The 21,523-nt window shown below is 38.8% G+C and overlaps 1 protein-coding gene across 1 annotated transcript; it reads right to left on the bottom strand.

The window, feature by feature from the left end:
• Window positions 1-2,429: 2,429 nt before the first annotated feature.
• LOC104619133 (chromosome unknown open reading frame, human C17orf85) lies at window positions 2,430-21,521 on the bottom strand. The gene is made up of 13 exons (XM_010284913.1): window positions 21,456-21,521; window positions 19,711-19,776; window positions 16,398-16,503; window positions 15,308-15,433; window positions 12,833-12,961; window positions 10,461-10,534; window positions 9,435-9,543; window positions 8,568-8,667; window positions 8,134-8,240; window positions 6,718-7,003; window positions 5,766-5,923; window positions 4,380-4,544; window positions 2,430-3,853 (listed from the first exon to the last, which is right to left on the bottom strand). Exons 1-13 carry the CDS (start codon window positions 21,519-21,521, stop codon window positions 3,618-3,620), a joined length of 1,728 nt encoding a protein of 575 aa, XP_010283215.1. The 3' UTR covers window positions 2,430-3,617.
• Window positions 21,522-21,523: the final 2 nt, after the last annotated feature.

Below are 21,523 nucleotides of genomic sequence, written 5' to 3'. Positions count from 1 at the left end.
TCCCCCCCGTCCGCCTTCTACTACACCCAACCAGCCCCGACCCCGACCCCAGCCCCGCGTACACGACCTTACCCCTACCGGGCACGCAGGACGAAAAGGTAGAAAGTGCCGCGGCTGCCGCTTATAAAGGCTTGGGAGGTACCATCCCGCAGATTGGGGGGGCGGGGGAGGGCGGGCCGTGCCACTGCTCTAGTAAGGCGGGTGTGGGCCTGGGCGTCCATTTCCTGCAGTGGGGCCCGGGAGGGAGCCGGCTCATCATTCTCTCAGCCTCGCTAGATCGGTAGGACCCCAACTTTAGGCATCCCTCGACTCGCTTGAAAGCAGGAAAGTGGTCGCATTAAGACTGGGCTGAAACAGGCTGCACCTCGAAGCAAGGACCCTCACCTTGCCCCCAGGAAGGCACAAGCCCCACTCAGCGCAGCCGCGGGGCCCTGCACAGGCCCTGCACCAAGAGGAGGAGCAGCACTGTCCTTTGTTATGTATGTTCCAGCAAAACTGGTTACATCAGGAGATTACAACCGCTTTTATTTGGAATAGAACAGCTGTTTAAATAGAAGTGTCATTATTTTCACATTATAATGTAATCTTGAACTGAAAATAAGGGGTTTTTTGCTTTCCTTTTCCCTGTTAAACATATCAGCCATCATCTTAAAAAAAAAAAAAAAAAGCAAGCCCAAAGCCCTCACTTGAAATTCTCACCATCAGGACCACACGTTCAGAATCTGCCCGAGGACCACTGCAGATACAAAGCCCATAGTCCCCACGACAATTTCTTTTGCATACTGTTAACAGTCCCATGAACAATCTACCAAAAAAATACTTTTTTACAACAGAAAAAACTTCCCCGAAAGAGGACTTAGCATGGTCCTATAACAAGTCACCTAAAATTCAGAACCGTTTTTTCCTCCTAGGCATAGATCCTCCAGCAAAAGCCAAAGTTGAACTTCTCCTTTGCAATTTTCAACACAAGTTCATTTTAGTAAAACACATAGGTTATTAGAACAGTAAGTTCTGCATCAAATTCCTTGAAGATGGTAATTCTGGGAGTTCAGTGAAAGATCAAGAACACATTAGCTAAGAGCAAAACAGCTGACCACAAAGAGAAGGGGACTTACAACAAAATTATGCATTGCCTCTCAAGGTCAAATTGCTTTTTCACCAACATGGTTAACGTAAATCTTTCACTAAAGATTCAGTGCTCATTTGTAATTATCAAAACCCAGCAGATCATGTTCAGGTAACTAAGGAAGATCAAAGCTAGAATTCCTGACACCAGCAACACTTTTCAAGGCTTCTCGGTACATCGTCAAAAAGCAAAACCAGGCAAACACTCAATTGCAAAAAAACCAACCCTCTCAACAGGTCTCTTCAACAGTAAACCTCTATTTTTCTTGCAGCTAAGCTGCCATGGTCTCATTAACACATATAACCATCCCCCCCAACCATAAACACAACAGACCCAACAGACCCAACTAACATGGAGGCATTTGTAAGGTGTATTTATGGCTACCTGTAAGACTGGTGTTAATGGCTCCTCTTCCTCGAATGCAAGCCTTTGCCTACCTCACTCTTCTTGATTTCACACAGCCATTAGTTCAGATCTTTTGTATCAGTTGAAGAGATTCTCTACTCCCATTCTGCCCTTCATACCAGTTAGTCTGTCCTTCACCAGGCTCAAGTTATTCGTATTTACATGGAAACACAGGGGTTATCAGCAACGTTAACAGTAGAGCACCACCAGTTGCTGAGCTTAAAAACATGCAACGGTTCACAACAATGCAGAAGCCTGTCTTCGTAGACCAGGTGCAGGATTCATATCTACCATGTCCTTTCAGGAAAAGGAAAGGTCATAATGGATTCAAAGCAGTAATACAACAAAAAGGTTTACTGGCAAAGAGACACTGGTTAAATAAATTTTATCAGGATTTTGAGAAATGGGGATGCTATGGGTATGATTCCATTTGGAAGCTTTGGAAGGGATATTAATGAAAGCATATGTTAAAATTATTACAGTGATCAGACATTGCAGTCATTTACTCTCAACAACACTTTTATGAGACATATTTATATATTCAATAATTAAATATAAAATCAAGGATGAGTGTCACAAAACAAGGAAATAATAAGGCTTGAAGCCCAGTCAACCCCCAGATTACTCTTCTAGTCACTGTACCTTTCATTTTACCTTTAATTTTACATGTTGCTATTCTTACACATAATAAAGCAGTAGGAAAAGTTAGTTGCAGATTCCTTGCTTTTGTGAAGCCTCAAACCTACTTCAACTTAGTACAAAAATAGGGGAAAAAAGATAAAACATTTGTTTGTTAAAAAGCAGAAAGGGGAAGAGATATTCATAGACATTTTGGACTGACAGAATGTAGGAAGTAAGGACAACGCAAACAAAATTTCAGACAATCAAAATGAAGCAATGTTTTTGCTACCTGTTCTGTTTATCAGAATGTGATGTGCTAGCATTATTCTTTATTTGGAATTACTGGCAATCGAAATAAATGCCATAGGCAACAAGAAAAAATTGCAGTTGCACACTGATCAAACCTTTTTCCTACCTACAGAGGGTACGGGGGTAAAAAAGCTGAACGTAACAAGTCAACCATGTGCACATCCACACTGTGTACTCTACAGTAAGAACATTTAAAAATATTGACATGAGACAGTGATCCTATAGTTTTCCTTTTCTCTTTCAGTTATATATATATATAGTTAAACACCACATAGGAAAACACCACTATAGCTTTCACCGTGTCCCACAGGGAAAATTCTCACAAATATAAAAAAAAAAAAGTATGTTTTTAAATTGTTAATTTCTTCAAAACATAATACAGATGAAATGAAAGAAATAATTTCTCATCATGTAACAAAAAAAATTAAACCCTTGGAAATTTACACAATTCTCAAACATCCAACTTTGCAGCCTTGAACATCTCAATCCCTACTACGGCAGAACATAGTATCACCAAAATAAATGAGCAGAATTCCTTGAGAGCAGTGATGCTACTTGGATACTATGTGAAATTTCACTGTACTGAAACGTTTAACTTAAATTTACATTCAGTATTTTGGAGGAAGGGAACGTGATAGTCCCTTCATGCTTTATCCTTGCTGGCTGCCTACCCAGGAAGCATTATTGTTATTACTTCAAGAGGAAAGGAAAGGTGCTGGTAAGAGCCAGAAGGGCAAGGCAATAATGTTGATTATGAAATGCCCTGTTCTTTGGATGAACTGTGTAAAATATTTTGTTAAAAGGTTCCATGTTAAAAATATCAAGAACAAAAAAATTCTTTTTAAAAATACAGAGCATTTCTGCCTCTTCTTTTAAGTTCAAAGCTTGGGGAAAAGTGTTTTGCTAGAATTAACTACAGGTTTGCTGTAATAAACACATACGACAATGCCCTACATAACACAGGGCCAACCACAGACTCCAGACAAACGTGATTGCTTTAGGTTTCAAGTGGTATGTGCACCTCTTTTTGTATAAAAGGAACAGAGACACTTCTGGAACCTTCACTGCAGAGTCTTTGCCAGTGTCCAGCTTTTGGGCAAAGGAAATCTTGCCACACTGCAGAGTCACAATCTTGAGGATCAGAATGTAAAAACAATCATGATTCAGTGTCTGATCCAGAACTGCTTTCTCGGCTGATTTCAATTTGTAGAGATGGTAAATTATCCAATCGACTCTTTTTTTGCCGAGACTGTTCTTTTTCCTTAATGAGAGCACCCCAAACCCTCTGGAGCTCTGAATCATCTTCCTCTGGAGATGCTACAGAGTTTTCAGGTTTATCTGAAGTCTTTTCTTGTGTCTTCGGAGCAGACCCTAATCGGGTCCATAAATTACCTAATCAGATGAAAAACAAACATTAAAAAAAAGAGAGACAGAACTAAGGAATTCTGGAGGAAGTCTGAGGAACCTAGTCTTAAATTCACTGCATCTCTTTGAACTCCTCATACTCCTCCCACCTTAATGTTTGGCATGGAAATTACTATGCTTTGAAGCAGTAATTGAAATTAAAATACAGGAGGCTCAGTGCAGTCTTGTTCACTGTTTCCCATTTGCAGAGAATGCTACACACAGGTCTGAAGTGCCATTGCATTCATTACACTTGTTTTCATGCCCTGACTTGACTAACTTGAGTTTTAAAGTAGTCCTCTACTTTTCAGCATAGCTATATAAAAATATTGCTCCTAAAAATACCCAGATCAACCTACCCACATGTATTTAGATTTCAAAGCTCTGAACAAACATTTGTGAATTAATCTTTAATTTCACTCAACTGAACATCCTTCATGATATTCCGCTGAAATTTCTCTTGTACACTAAAATCAAAGGAATTGCAGTATTACGTTTTCTCAATAAAACTAACCTGATTTCTTCTCTCTGGTATCAGAGTAGAGGCCTTTTACATCTTGTTTGGGGATTCCTAACCGGCTGTGTACATCTGATATTGGTTCTCGCCGAGGAGCAGAAGTACTACTTGGAGGTTTAATTTCTGGAGAATGTGGTCTTTTTCCCAGTCTTTGCCGCACATCTAGGGATATTTTCAGTGATTAAAATGACAAAAAAGCACATTGCATTTACTCTAGTTCTGCCAGCTGATTTTACACTCATTCACAATTTGTACAACTTGAAACTAGACAGATTCTCTGTTTTTATCTTTTCTGTAGTCATTTTATTTAAGTCTTTCATACTCAGATTTCAGTCCTGGCAATGTCTGCAATACAATTTATCCAGATTTAATTTTTCTTTTTTTTTTTTTTTTTTTTTTTTTTTTTTTCCGGCAATAACTTTGACACTTGATGTTTTCAGGTTGTGCTCTGTGCAGAAGATCGAAAAAGTAAGGTATTCCATGGCTTGCTGCATTTCTGCTTTAGCAGCACAGCATGTATGCATCCTGCATGAGGTACAATCATATGAAAATTGGTATGCCTTCAATAATTCTTTTCAGATAATAGATACCTTGCTCTAGAATTCTAATACTGCTTGATATTTTGCAGAATAAAATGAAACCAGGACATAAGAATCCTAAACATATTGATACTTAACCCACGATGCAAATCTTACATTCTGAAGTTTTTCTGGTTTAGGTAGATATTCCTAGTCTTAAAGAAGGTTCAAACAAAAACATAAAAGCAAAGGAAGTTAGAAGATTTACGTGCCAACTTGTCAGAGCTCCAAAATGTGCAGGAGGGGTAAAATACACTAACATAACTTCTACATTACATTGATACAAGGCATTATCTTTCACTTATCAGTCAGATAATCCCCTGGATACTATGTAGCTGGAATTACACATATCTGAGTCAAAAAAGCAACAGTCAATTAAGCCCAAAAATGACCCCTGCCAAATGACAAATACATCTATATTCATATAATACATGTTCTTTCACGTAAGTAGCTAGTGTTTCATGTTTCATTTTGTACGTAAGCTCCCCATATGCTATGCTTCTCAGAGTCATACAGAATCTCTGCTTCAAGGAGTGAGCAAATGAAAAAGGACAAAGTGCAGGGAAATAGAAACAGGCAAGTAAGCTGCATAAAAGAAATGTTACTCTCACTCAAACGTACTTCATTGTTTCCCAAAGCAATCCCAAACCAGCCTCTTAGTGAGGAAAAATGTATGGATGCAGAAACTGCTGCTGAACAGAATTCCCTCAGATTTGTTAGTTGCAGTGGAGCACTGATGTGAAATTAATATATCCATTTTAATGAAACAGTTGTGATTCTGCACAATAAAAGAGTTTAGAATTACCTGACTTTACAGTGCTGTTTGGTTGACGTGGCCCAGTATTATTCTGACGTTTTTCTTCTAACAGTAGTCTTACATCTGCAACTTTCTCCGATGATCCTTTACTACCAATCCGGTTTTTGATGTTACTGGCTGCTATGCTATCTGCTCGCATGGAATTCCTAAAAAAAAAAAAAAAAAAACCCACAACATCCCTTAAATGAAATCTAGATGAAATCTAGTATAGTTCTTCAGTCTTCTTTTATGTAAAATTACATCACAGTAGTATCAGGATTTCTCTACTGAGAAAGAGATAAAAACATTACTTAGAAGAGCACGTGTTCCAGTCAGAATGCTAAGTCTAGCAATAATGACATTTATACCCCAGTATCCATTTCAAAGCAAGTATCGAGTTTGCCTCCTTAAGGCTGTGCCTCTGGGTCAAAATTCAAAGCAGATAACCTCAAAACTGTTAAAAAGACTTGACATTATAACAAAGTATAATCGTACTACTGAAGGGACACATGTTAAAGTTATTAAAATAATTTACAGTAGATTTTGTTTAATATGCCCATAATGAATGTAAATTCCTTTTTGTCATCAACACTTAAAGGTTTTTATTCTTTCTGAGAAAAAAGGAAGGGGTAAAGGGAAAAAAGAAAAAGGAGTTATTTCTCCCTGGCCTAACTACGAAATGCAAGAAGTTAATTGTGCTTGCTTCCATACGTTTCTATTGATTCCACTTTGAGCTTCATTATTACCAATAAACAAGGTACTCTGCAAAGGAAGCTATATTTTTAAAATGTTAATTGTAATTAAAAGCCTGTATCGGTGTTTTCTGTATTTTGTACTTTTTAAAATATCTACTACAAAATTATGTTAAGAATTGAAAAGGTAGCTTCAACAGTTTGTCTTTAAACTTTGGCAGCTCTGTCACTACTTAAAATTTAGAATGCCTTTTCACTGATATATTTACCTAATATTTTTCAGTTGTGATTCCACCTCATCTGCATACATTGTCATTTTCATGCTCTTTTTGGGAGAGGGTGTTGATATCATTTTCAGTTCAAGATCATAGTCCATTTCATCAGAATCAGATGCACTAGTGCTCGATCGTCTTGCTGCACTGCGGTCTCGGGACTGTTTGAAAGCTTGTAGTTCATCACGGTACTCTACCACAACTCTGTCATCTTCATCCATATCCTGATCTTCTTCTTCCTCCTCTTCCTCCTCAATAGGCTCCTCAGGAACATTTACTAAGCCTGCAGCAAAACAAATATTTTCTGATAAACTGAAGTTCATTGTTCATACAAGGTACCTTAAAATCAAGGCAAAAAAAAAAAAAAAAAGATCACTAATTAATGATCTGCTACAAATGAATCTTTGTAGTTCTCTAAGGCTAAAGGGAGAGAATATTTTGCAAAACATTCTAAGTGAAACCTATCCTACAGATTAGCCTAAGTGGAAGAAAATTGCCACAGGAAAAAGAGAAGTCCATGGTGTTCACCATCTCAGAAGCCTACTCAAGCATAAAGCTGGACTGAATATATAAAATACAACTGCCTCTCGTAGTAGGTGCAGTTCATACTTCCTGAACTAAGCATAACAATTCCTATGATCCTGCAGGGCTTAATGTGACAACTGCTGGCTCTGCAATAGCCCTTTCAAGTCCTGTAGGCAGTAATGCCAAAAAAAGGTATGTATCATTAGTATGAATTTGTCATTTACACTGATTTAAATATAAATCAATAACTTAAAATTTAGTCAGCAGCAGCATGCAAGCATCTTTTCAGAAAGCAGAACATTATCAACATGCAATATCTTCCAGGAGATTTGATACATCCATGGCTGTATTTTTAACAGGCCACTCAAATGAAACTTTGACACTGTATTTGTCTCACATCAACGACTTTTAAACCAAGTATTTTTCTATAGCACACCCCCTACCTTACAGAGTAGGTGAAGATATTCAAGCCTAATTAATAGAATTTTCTAATCTTTATTGCTCTACATCTACAGCTTCTGTGTCCATAAAATGGAAGAACTGACATAGCAAGGATAATAAATTGCCAAGAAGTTTAAAGAAGTTCTCTCTTTGTTTTGCCCTTGACTGTATAGCCCCCATGTCCTAAATTTGTAAATGAAAAATACTACATAAAAAGTAGCAGCTATTTTGGTAAGCCAACGAGCAGTGTGAAATTTATGCTTCAGTTGTTCCCCACAAACTCTTCAAATGTGATTCAGTTATAGCTTTTTTTTTTTTTTTTAAAAAAAAAAGTACACTTCACTTTCAAGCACTGCAGGGAATTACATGAGGCATTGTTTAAGGTCCCTTCCAGCCCTCCGTTCCCCAGTCGTGTATTTACACGGTCGACATACTGGCATCAATTACCTGAATGACGATGTTTATAAGGAGGAGTCAAGCCAACATCATCCCCAATAAGCGTTCTTTTCTTTATCACATCCCGATGGATTCGACGTGAGTGGTATCTTCGTTTCCTGAAACACCATAAAAAGAATGACATTCCTGTCAGAGAAAAGGCATCGTGAATGAGCCATATTCAGTCCTGGAGTAAGCGTATGTAATTATAACTCACTTTAATTGTAGGCATACATCTACATCACAGATCTGTTTTGAATATAAACATTCTTTATTTTCATGAGAAAATACTCCCCTTGCAAATCACAGTCACATTGCAAACACATTATTTACACATAAGAAGCATCTACATAAAGTGAATAGAAAGAAAAACCACAAATTAAAACTGGTTTAGACTATCTTGTCCAATTACCCGCAACATTCCAATTACTCTATCCAATACTCACCAAGAATTGCTAAGAATCCCTTTCATGCCTCCGTAATTCGGATTGCCGTATTTCATGTAATACTGGCTTCGCCTTGCAGCTCCCAGCTCTTTTTTGTCATCTGAAAAAAACCCATAAATTAAAGGAATATTTCCCTCCTAGAACATACCTTACAACACTAGCATAAAAGTAAATAACCATCCAGTCAACGACACAGAGAGTGAAAGTAAGACTGAATATGCCTTACAGATCAGCATTACTTCAATCTCCTTTGTGAAGGATACAATTTTGCTGACACTGCTGAAATTTCTCCTACCACCACAGTTTTATTTGTGTCTAGAAACTTAATTCTCAGGAGACCGAGTTTCTACATATCAGCTTAACAGAGCATTACATCCCACTGTAACTGCTGGAGGCTATACTTACCTTATACATGACCTTTCTTTTCTTTATGGATGTGTCACTTCCCACATGGCCCAGAAATTATATAGATTTTCATTTTACTCATAAATATCACTTAATAGCTCACCTGTACTTCGCAATAATTTCCACTAATATCTCATAAGCATCTCAGATTATTTTCATACTTATAGAAAACATGAAATTTACCTCTGTGGAGAAGAGCATCATAAACTCTCTTCTACAGTATTGGGAAGAATGCCCTGAGCCCAAGATAAAATTTTTATGTACGATAATTTTCATACAACTTGAACTGGATTTAATTCACACGTTAAATGTGGATTTATTGCAAGATCTTAATACCTAATGATTAGCAAAAAACCTAACAATTTTGCAAATAAAAATTACATACTTCAAGTCATTAGTTAGTCAGCAAATAAAACTACTACAAGCGATTAATTCATTATGCTTGTTAAGCTGTTCATTTACCTTTTGTAGCAAATCTCATGAATAGCTTGTTTCCCTTAGCCAGTTTATTGGCAGGGCGAAGATCATTACGCAGGAGAGAATCCTCTTCTACCTGGGAGAGGGCATCCAACTTCGGGGGGCAAAAAAAGTATTTTGGACATATAAAATTACTGTTGAACGAAAATGGATTGCTTACAGCGAAGCAATCGACTGATTATTAAGAAAGTTACTTTTCAATTTATGTTCAAATGAACTCTGCATTTTTCTTGACAAATGAATGTGAATTTTTAATTTGCCCTACAGATTTAAAATATTTCCTTCTCTTCCTTCATAACATTATCTTAGATTATTAAACCAAATAATTTTCAAATGACACTATACTACTGACTGAAATGCGGAAAATAAATAGCACAACCTGGACACTGACAAACAACTATTTGATTTTTTTTGCTTGTTTCGTATCTAAATGGTTTTACTAACAGGTTCTCATGCCCTCACAGAATGACTAAAAGGCTTTTTATGTTTTCACTTATATCTGCTTTATAGAAACTAAAATTCAGACTTCCACGATGTACGAGTGTTCACTGAGCCATTCCTGAAGAAAATACTAATCACACCTATTATATATTCAGCCAGTGAAGATTAAGTTGCTTACAAAACATCAATGCATATGCTGATTCCCACACATATCTATGGAAAGCCTAAATCCTATTTGTCTCTTTAAGCACTGCCTTCACTGCTGAAAGGCTGTTGCCTTCCATTATCATTCTTTCATTGCCTTCTCTCAGCAGAAAAGAACAGCAGGTCTAGCTCTTAACATGGTGGATACCCTAGCACTCTTCAAAATCTACTTTCCCAAACCCCTCTTACATAGTTCTTCTCACCAACAGCATATCTGCACTTCCTGTCATTTCCCCATCTAATTTACTTTGATAATTGAGTTGTGAATTGCAAATATATATGGTTCAAGCTTTACTGTTATGAAGACTTTATACCAGTCAGAGCAAAACTTCCATAACAGTGTTTGCACTTTCCTTCTGTACTGACCTCAACATCACTTGGATTGTCATCCTCAACCTCGCCTTCTTCTGTCTCATCATCAGAACTTTCCTCCTGTTTTTCTAAGAAGGAAAATAATTGGGGAAAAAAACCAAAACAAAACTCCATTTTAGTGTGTCAGTCACATTTGATTATTATTACCTACGTTCTCTGAAGTCAAACTGAAGGTGTTATCCTTTCTTCTCTGCAGCCTAGAATAACCGAAACAGTAAATATCTACAGAAATTTGAAGCATGCGTTAGTGCAGAATAACATGAACTAGACAACCTCTGTGCAGATAACTGCCTGTGGCCGCACACATGGATTATTAATTCCTTGGAAGCAAATGAAATTGCACTGCATTTCAGGGTATGACAGAGATCAGCAAGGCCAAGACTGTAAAAGGCATATAGAAGCCTATTTCCTTCAGTTTCCCTGTAAAATGCAGCAAGTACCTACAAATACCCAATACTGGCAGTGTAAAACAGATTCAAAAGCTTAGAATTTTCTGAGAGAGCGCAGAAGAAAAAAAAAAAAAACAGTGACAATTTCAAAGTGAAATAACTAACAGAAGAGCGCACACTTCCAGAAAATTGAGAGATGCTTGCATAGATTTTTCAGGGTTCTTTTTATCTCAGAGTAGAGAAAATTTATATTAGAGGGTTTGGGGTTTTTTTTCCAAACAGTCCTCACAAAAAAAAAAAAGCAATGAATATGGACAGTTATCAATATGTACCAATATAATTTGCAAATATCTCACAGTATTTCATGGACGTAAGACAAAAAAAAAAACAAACCCAAACCCTCTTTTATATTTCAGAGTCCCTTATCTTAATCTCATCCAACAATAGACTTGAAAACTTAAAATAGCAAGCAGTAGCTGTCCAAAAGGTCCTGAAACCCAAGTTCAAAAAAAGGGGGGGGGTGGGGGGAAGAAAGAGTAAAGCACAAGTAACCAAACTGAAACCAAAGAGAAAATTTAGGTGGAAAAAATGAGCCAAATTAAAATCTGGATAATTAAGTTCCATCAGGGACAGCATTCAAGCACTTTTTTCCCCCCAAATGATAACCTCCTCAGAGTAAAGACTAGTCTCTTGCTTCCCTAAATAGTCCTCAAATTCCTATCTAAAAAAGGAATGCAACTAAACCAGATTACTCCAGTGTATCTGTATGCATCTCACACCTTTAAAATGTAACTGAACAGTTTGTACTTTATCTGATATCCCACTTTTCCAGATCAACAAGAGTAATTTAGATGAAGGTTTTTATTTTGAGATGTGGTGTAATGATGATGTAATATGTAATTTGTAGCCAACAAGATTACATACATAATTTATGCTCCATTTAAACAAGACAGTGACTAATCTCCACAAACTTCATAACAAGTGTTACTTGAAGCATTATCAACATTTGCCCAAAAATTAAAGTCACATGGATGGTTGAGCAGCCACTGCATTGTGGAGAAAAGCAACAAGAAGAAAAGGGGATGAGTTAGAAGGATCCACAAGTTTAACAAAGGCCTAAACCCCAAACTTCCTAGAAAGACTTTTGGTAGCACTGCAAATATCTAATAGAGAGGTTGGATATTTGCATTTTGTTCATATAGCGTGTTTAAGCAAGATCTGTGGAAGAGTTAATAAATACAACATCTCTCTTTGCTTTGTACCGTGTGGTACAGTACTTTGAATCACAACGATTTATCACACCAGCCTAACTGCAAAACAGTCCTAAGGTAGCAAAAGCCTGATTTTTAATTTACACCCATGAAAGTAAAATAAATTTATAATTCAGGCATTAAGATACCAGATTTATCACAACATTAAGATGTGCTTTCACTACTTTTCTCTTTTATAACTGACCTTTCAGTGTGCTTCTTTCTTGAAAGTATAATGGCAAAATTTAGAGATCATACACGGTGGTAAAGTGATACAATGTCACATCACTGAGAGGATATACTTAAAGGATGGTGGTGTATCATGAAAGGAATCAACTGTGGTATTTCAAAAGTAGGGTATTTTCTTACACTTGCTTTTTCCACGCTTAGAATCCATCCTTTTACTGCCTTTGTATGCACATCACACAGACTTATTTCTGTGCAACACGTACCACAATAAATATCGTATCTGAATATGACCCTGCATCTAACATGTTCAGTATCAACGGAATTACTGCTTTTGGTCTAGCTCCAACCCACCTTTTAAGAAGCAGCTTCTTCAAAAGGTTTCCAAGATGAAAGCCTTTTTTAAAGTGGCAGAATACATTTACCTGAAACTATATGATAGAAGCTCCTTCAGTAATTTAGATTACGCAGTACCCAAGCACAAGTTTACAGTTTCATTGATTCAACTAGATGATGTCTATATATGCATATCTCAATCTACCTTTCTTGGTTTTTTCAGCTGTTTTCTCTTCATTGTTTTCTCTGCTTTTTGTTTTCTCCTGATCAGGCAAGGAACTCATATTTATTAGAGCCCGTGTTGCTGTTACTTCATCAAGCCAGACGACGTTACCTATGACATATATAAACACAGACAAAAACAAAATGCAGTTTGTATAATCAAGCAGTCACATACACTGTGATTTCCCCCTGCCTTACTGGAGGGAAATTACTAACAAAAGCTCAGAAACACTTTGATATAGGGATACGACAAAAAAGTAATCAGATATACTTCTTGCAGAGAAAGGCATATTCTTTAATGCACCTGATAAGCTGGAGGACACACAACTTTCATCATGCTACCAAAAAAACACACACAACAACTGATCAAAACCAAATCAGTGAAATGTACAACCACATATATTGGTTCCTGAGCATTCCTGAGAATGCTTCCTGAGCACAGAAAATTAGGATACTGAATCAGGGTCAGTGTATTTCATGAATGTGTAAGCACACAAATGGAATTAAGGAGGTGAGGTGGGGAGAAGAAAGATGACTTGATTTTTCTTCCCCTTTGGCAATTTAACAGAACCTTGGACCTTACTGCAGAATTCTGTTAGTCTTTTCCAAAAAGCAGGAAAATAGGGAAAAATAGGAGAGACTGCTCAGGCACTTTGCACAGATTATAGTGTGCACAGGTTAACAATATGATTCAGTACATGCCTCAAGTATCAGCAGATGGTACTAAAATATAACTTACTATGCCAATTGAAAGCATTTCATAGGTGTTGAAATTGAGCATGCTAAAACTGCTCAGAAACAGGTTTTGAACATGTTTCTGCACAGATGCATTCAGTGCAAATACAGCAACAAATGTAATTTATTGTTAAGCAGAGTGCACTCAGATATCAAGGAAACTATACAGTGTCCCAAAATAAAAGATTCCCTCTTAAATTACTTGAACAGGCATGATTTACAAGGTGAAGAACACCCAGGTACTAACTTCAATGCCTGGCTAATAACTTTTCATTTACGTATGCCTACCTGCTCTTCACATCTCCAAATTTTCAAAGCCTTTATCATTTTATGTTCATCAGTTTGAAACACAGAACACTCTCTAAATTCAACTTTGCACTAAAACACCTTAAGATGTAATTCAGTTGGGAACATGAAAATTTTTCCCATGCTGTGATACATATCTATGCTGAAAAGACAATGCTTTTTCTTAGTATTTTCACCAAGTGTAGTTGGCATGGTAAGTCAGATGCAGCATGAAAATTCATCATTAAAAAGATGGGGTTTAACTAGAACTCAGTAAAGTACCATGATGAATCTAAAGCCTGCATTTTTGCACTGCAAGTTCACTCTGGTTCCACACTAAATTGATGCATGTACCATTTAAGAAAAGGGATAATCAGAAGAAGGATAATTAGAAATGCAGCCTCAGATACAGAGTTAAGCTGTGCACTTGCTAGCTTATGTATCACCACAGGTTCATCTAGCGGCTCTTTACTGCAATTGTCCACTCAGGGGCTCACTGCATTTCAAATTTTTTGTCAGCTTGTGGCAGTTTATCAAGCTGTCATACACAGTGACTTCAAGGTTACCAACATTTTGTAGTATACCATATCTTTTGTCTTGCACTGGCACATAATTCCTTCAGGGTCATTCCAGGGAACCACGCTACTAATTCTCAGGTCTTAGCCATGCTTGGCAATAAACCACTTTCCAGCAGTCCCAAGACAATTGGAAAACCTACACCAGCTCCTACTTCTTTTTATGATTTCAGTTACAGGTTTTCTAGCCACATGACAATCTCAGAGCCTTCCAGGTCCATGATGCAGCACCCAACTGTAGCAAACAGCTCTTGTACAGTCTTTAGAATCACTGAAGAAAGCATGACTGTCAACAACCTTTTATCTTTCTGGCAACCTCACTGCATACTTACCCCCCGAAACAGCCTTTGCAATGTGAATTTACATTCCTTTTCCAATCTATGTAAATCACATTCAGCTGCTACCTTCTTCCACCCACTAATTTCTCCTTGAGAATGCACTGAATAAATATGGCAACAAGTCTGCTCCTTTGCAGCACAAAACCATACCAACCTGCCTAACTGCACACAGATCAATAATCTTATCTCAGAACATCATCTTTTCCAACACGGACGAGCAGGTATACTATTTATGTCAAGATGTAAGCAGCACAAAACTTTAGACCTTTTTTTTTAGAGACCAGCAAGTTATTCTATACTACCTCTTTCCAATAATAAATACTCAAACAGATAGTGGGTTTGATTTTCACCATATGCTATTAATTCTTTCCTTCTAAATCTCTTCTGACTAAGGTAAATGATAGGGAAACTGAGACAGACAAAGATCACTGACTTTGAAAGCCACTAAGATACCTGAAGTACAGCTATGACCAATATTAAAAAAAAAGAGTACGAATTACAGACAGAAGACTCCATTTTACTTACATGATGTATCATCCAACCACTCAATATGAGCAGGAGGATACTCTTTGAAATAGGCAAAGATGTCCTGCGTACTCATCTCATCCACCCCACAAATGTAAATTGTGTCCAGTCTCACTTTAGGAATTGCTATAAAGAGGAAGAGATACAAAACTGGTACTTCTATAGAGCAAACTTTTATATTAGTAACATATGGGTTTATAAAGCAAACATTTTAAATAATCCAAAGGCAAGCTAATTAAAGCAACATATGATGTACACCATTCTGAAACACTGTAACTTGACTTATTAATCCACAATGCAAAACTTTAAAAAATTCAGAATTAAAAAGAGGTAACATTACAAGCATTGGTAAATGCAGGCACTGCATAGCAGTCAAACTGCCTTAATTTTTTTTTTTTTTAAATGCTGTCAAAGTACAACCATTTAGTACTAAAGAGACAGAATGCTAATGAGGCCTGTGACCAGGACATGTACACAAAGCACTTCTACTTCTATCATCTGGTGGAGAGCTGTTACAGGCCACGGCTTAGTGGGTCCAAGCTGCCAGTTGGAAAAAACAGCCTTGAGAACTAACTGGATGCCAAAAGCACCAATCTGTTGTGCACACATCTCCCGGCTGATCTGCTTATATTCCAACATGCCCAGCTTGCCATCTAAGAGCACATGCGTAATCAGTCCAGCTTCCCTGAGCATACAGCACAGAATCTGATCTCACCCTGCATGGGACACAGAGTGCTTCACTCATATAAAAGCAGCACTCAAGGTCTGACCTTTTCAAAGAACTTAAAGATTTGTAAAGCAGCAGTGATCCAGAAGATGAATCTTGGGCATGTAGCACTAGGTGCCGTTACCAAGTAGTAAAGTACACAAAAATGTCATCTTCTTTTCAGGGTTGGTAAAACTGTCAGGTAGTTTAAGAAGTAATGAAATTAAAACAAAAAGCTGAAAAAAACCCAAAGTAATTTCTTTTGGCAATGATCTGGAAAAAACTCTGGGGATGCAGGAAATATTATAGGATAAATCAAGTAAAGGAACTGTGAGGAAGTAAACAAAGGGATCTTTTCTTCTTGACTGTTGGATAAACTCGTACCTTTCTTCATCATGTCCCGATCCAGTGCCACATTCCTTTGGGCGAGATTCACTTCAGCTCGAAAATGAAAGCGTTTTGCTCTTTGTTCCTTTTTCTCAATTGCTTCCTGCAAAATGCAAAACAATGCAGTCAAAACAGGAACCACAGCAGCATTCCCAACAAGATGCACTGACAAGATATTTAAAATAAAATCTACCAGACAGCAACAGTCTATATTAATGAGTCTATTAATTCTGAAGAGACCTGCAAGTTTCAGAATGTAGAAATGATTCTGTGACGCAACAGCTTTAATGCAGTGTTGTGGTTTAAGCTGGCAGGCAGCTAAACACCACACAGTTGTTTGCTCAACCCCACCACCCGGGAGGGGTGGGATGGGTGGGTGGGGGGAGGTAAAATTCATGGGTTGAGACAAAGACGATTTAATAGGACAGAAAAGGAAGGGAAAATAACAATAATAATAGAATACACAAAATAAGTGATGCACAATGCAATTGCTCACCACTCACCAACCGATGTCCAGCCAGTTCCCGAGCAGTGGCGCCCGGCCAGCTTTCCCCCTAGTTTCTATGCCGAGTACGAGTATGACATCATATGGTATGGAATATCCCTTTGGCCAGTTTGAGTCAGCTGTCCTGGCTGTGTCCCCTCCCTGCTTCTGGTGCACCCCCTTGCCTCCTCGCTGGCAGGGCAGTATAAGAAGTTGAAAAGCCCTGGACTTAATGTAAACACTGCTTAGCCACAACTATATTCTCATCCTAAATCCAAAACACAGCACCATAGCAGCTGCTAGGCAGAGAATTAACTCTATCCCAGCCAAAACTGGGACATGTAGGACCTGCAACATAATGGGAATCAGGATGCATGGAAAACACGCTACCTTGGACAATGCTCAGACTCCATGATGGAACAGTAACATTATCTTTTCCTTCCTAACAAACGTACAGAGGCTGTGCTCAAAAAAAGCTCTCTTAAAACAAGCATTTCCACCACATGGAAAATTCATCTTTTAAGATTATAGAAATTTTCCCAGTTTTTTTAAATATATACAAAAATGTAAACTTGTCTCTCTGAGCGTGAATTTACCAACAGTAGCTGAAGTGCTGATCACAGAGACTAGCAATTCAAGCTGCCTTTAAGTAGCTCATGAGCAACAGCGTATGTGGATCTTCTGCAATTTTTGCAACTGACTGAGAAGCAGCTTATTGTACAGAATTTATTAAAAAGCATTATAGATTTTTGGACCTAATTTGGAAACACAAACTGTGATTAAGCAAAAACTGCCACCAATGATATCCAAATAGACACGGGCTTTTTACTAGTTTTTAAAGATTGCCAAAACATCTTTGACCACGTTTCTTAAAAGTTTTTCAGAGTTGCATCATTAAAGAACATAACAAAAGATGACAGATTTCCCCTGGCTAGGGGAACTTCAAATTCTTTACCCAATTACAATACACACAAGCTAGATACTGAAGCAAAAAAGCTCATTTTTCAGCTCAGTCTTCATCTGAAATCCTTTTTGTACTCTTTGATAAGCACAATCTTCTGAGATTCAGCAACACAAAATGGGAATTCATGTCATTTGTCACCACACTGTTGTGGTAGGGATTCGTATTTGTTAGAACATTGTATTGGGTTTGCGTGGCAAGGTTTTGGCAGCGGGGCGGTTGCAGGGGTGGATGGACCTGCCACTGGCCAAGGCCAAGCCCACCAGCAAGGGTGGCAGCACCTCTGTGATAACATATTTAAGAAGAGGGGAAAAAAAAAGGCAGGCAGCCTTTGCAGCTCGAGAGAGGAGTGAGACTACGTGGAAAACAACTCTGCAGACACCCAGGTCAGTGAAGGAGGAGGGGGAAGAGGTGCTCCAGGCACTGGAGCAGAGATTCCTCTGCAGCCTGTGATGAAGAACATGGGGAGGCCAGCTGTCCCCCTGCAGGCCATGGAGCTTCATACTGGAAGATCTCCACCTGCAGCCTGGGGAGGGCCCCATGCCAGAGCAGTGGCCCGGCGTTAACCCTGCGCTGCGGCAGGCTCCTGGCAGGACCTGTGGACCCGTGGAGAGAGGAGTCCACGTTGGAGGTGTGCTGGCAGGACTTGTGACCCCGTGGGGCACCCACGCTGGAGCAGTCTGTTCCTGAAGGAGTGCACCCCATGGAAGGGACCCAGGCTGGAGCAGCTCATGAAGAATTGCAGCCTGTGGGAAGGACTCACGTTGAAGAAGTTTGTGGAGAACTGTCTCCCGTGGGAGGGACCCCACGCTGAAGCAGGGGAAGAATGTGAGTCCTCCCTCTGAGGAGGGAGGAGCGGCAGAGACAACGTGTGATGAACTGACCGCAATCCCCATTCCCCATCCCCCCACGTCGCTCAGGGAGAGGAGGTAGAGAAAATCGGGAGCGAAGTTGAGCCTGGGAAGAAGAGAGGGATGGGGGGAAGGTGTTTTAAGGTTTGGTTTTAGTTCTCATTATCCTACTCTGATTTTCATTGGCATTAAATTAAATTTCCCCAAGACGAGTCTGTTTTGCCTGTGACAGTAATTGATCTCTCCCTGACCTTATCTTGACCCACAAGCTTCTCATATTTTCTCTCCTCGTCCAGCTGAGGAGGGGGAGCAACAGAGCAGCTTTGGTGGGCACATGGCGTCCAGCCAAGGTCAACCCACCACAGATATGTAAAATTGTATCAGTCCTGTAAAGTATATGACTGAATGCTTTTCCTCCACTACCAAATACTAGATACAGTGATCAATTGTACAATATGAAACAACAGACAATTTGGTATTAAATGTACAGAGATGAGCTGTAGGATTTAATTTCTGAAGTTCCACAGAATTATGTAACTTTAAGTTATTTAAATGCAACAGCTGTTCACATTCTTCAAACTATGTCTTAAATAATTAAACAATAACATGCCCTTGGAAGATACAAGGCAATGAAACCAGATTTTCCTGCCAAGCACTTTTTCTTCCTTCTGTCACTCACCTAAGAGAAAAAACTCAGCTGACTTGTCTCAGAGGGCTTTGTTTTGCAATATCAAGTGGTACCAAAGCAATTTCAATAGAAACATTTTCAGGTTTTGGCACACAAACTTTTGTAACTTAAAAATGCTAATTCTCACAGTTTACAAGAGCAATCAGGTCCCGATACAGGCCACAACCAACAAAAGGAGAATTCCCTAGTTGTTGAAAAATGCCAGCTCTCTGAACATGAGGCTAAGCTTCTGTGCATTTACAGAAGCTTACTTCTGTAAGTACTTCTTACTACCTTTACAGTAGCAATAATTAAAATATGTTGAAGAACCATGTCACAGAAATTACCTTGGAGGTTACATCTATTCCAGTAATGAAACTTCCAGCTTTGTTTTCGTATCTCCTACTAGTGTCCTGAAACAAAGCACAATGGTGGTGAAATCTCAATGAACACTGAAAGCAACACACTTGCTATGCTGAAAAAAAAATCGGGCCATTTCTACCAGAAATACACCCTCTTTTCCTTGATCCTTATTCCAGGCTACATCCCTTGATAGACAGGTACACAAGCAATAACTCTCACTGATGTCAGTGAAGGTAAAAGCATATGAACAGGACCAAACTTCCCATACTATAAGGATTCTTTCTTTGGCAAAATTTAGTTTCCATGTCTGCCACTGCCATGGTTTTTGCTTCCTTTCTCAGCGATACAGAGGAAGTCATCAAACACCTTTCCTAACTAAAATTTCCACAATTTTGGTTTTGGGTATAATTCCCTTGTAAAACATGAATAGATTTAACAGTTATATTTGACTCCTGAAGTATCAATTTGCAACTTCTACTCTCAAAAGCCTCCAGCCATATCCACAATTAAACAAGTAACTTTTACCTCCATTCCTATCAATATTTCAAACCCAACTTCCAAATACCAACAAGATGAAGCATTAACTGTTCTGATACAACCCTACTGTTAAAGAGTAAAAATGGAGAATGATGTGAAAAAAAATTACAAGTTTCATTTCCATCAACCAGGACTGCTGGATTCACAAGACCACACAGACCCTGGACCAATGACACAATTCTGTCCCTTCCATGGTTTGCGTATGTCAAAATGGCACCTCTTCATTCTGGCACCCTCATGACCATCACCTGGCAAAAGTTTGGAGCTGGAAGAACACATCTTGCTTTCTCTAGGAATAAATGTGTTGTTCACACTTGTGCTGCAACAATTATTTTGGCTAAAGGACTTTTTCTGGAAAGTAGGCCAGTCTCAGTTTAGAAATACCAAAGTACACACAATCTAAGTGCTCTTCTTAGTAACAGTGTCAAAGTTTCTCTAAAGCTGGCAAATTTTTAAAGCTATTAAAAAGAAAAAGAAAAGTAAAATAAGCATTATTTTTTAAGTTAAAGACTCCCACTGTCTAAGATTGACTCATGGAGCACAAGGAAGTACAGTAGGGTGCTGTCTCTTAGGCCACGTATTTGGTAGAAGCTCAAGCATGTTGGTAAATCAGCTAATTAGAGATTAGTTTCTGAAGTAATTTCCACACAAGTTTTGAGAGCAAAAGACTACTTAGGAGGTTAGAAAAACTGTGACCCATTTTTATGTATTAAATCTGATCCTAATAAAATTTGTACAGAAACAATTAGCAAAAGTGAAAAGGGGGTAGAAAAAAAAATAGAAAGGAAACCTTCAAAACCCAGTCATCAGAGCCCACATTCCAACTCAGTTCTCCCACGATCACCTCCCTGCTCCCTACTCTAGGTATTCCCTGTGTTCCCTCCTTTTTCACAGAAAAAAAACCCCAAAAACACAGCCTCCTCTACAGACCACCACTACACCCCGAATCCTCTTCTCCACCACCTCCTTTATTCCCTTCGTCCCCAAGCACATCCTGGCCGCTTCCTCTTAAGACTTTTCCCCAAACACCACACGCCGCCCCTTTTCCAACGAATGTACCCCCAAATACCCTTAGAGATCCCCGCAGACCCCCACCCAGCCACCCTCAATCCCTCCTACGTACCCTGCCCCCCCTTGCAGCTGGTCCCTCCTTCGTCCCTCTCTGCCCGTGACTCCGCCGCACGTCCCTTACCGGAATGAGCTCTCGAAGCGAGCGCCGCACAGGGATGGTCTGCAGCTCGCCGTCTTCCACTTCCATAG

This window comes from Phaethon lepturus, unplaced genomic scaffold, assembly GCF_000687285.1.
Source record: "Phaethon lepturus isolate BGI_N335 unplaced genomic scaffold, ASM68728v1 scaffold10384, whole genome shotgun sequence".
Taxonomy (NCBI): Eukaryota; Metazoa; Chordata; class Aves; order Phaethontiformes; family Phaethontidae; genus Phaethon; species Phaethon lepturus.
Note: the sequence above shows the minus strand (reverse complement) of the source record. Positions and strands in the feature narration are given on the sequence as shown.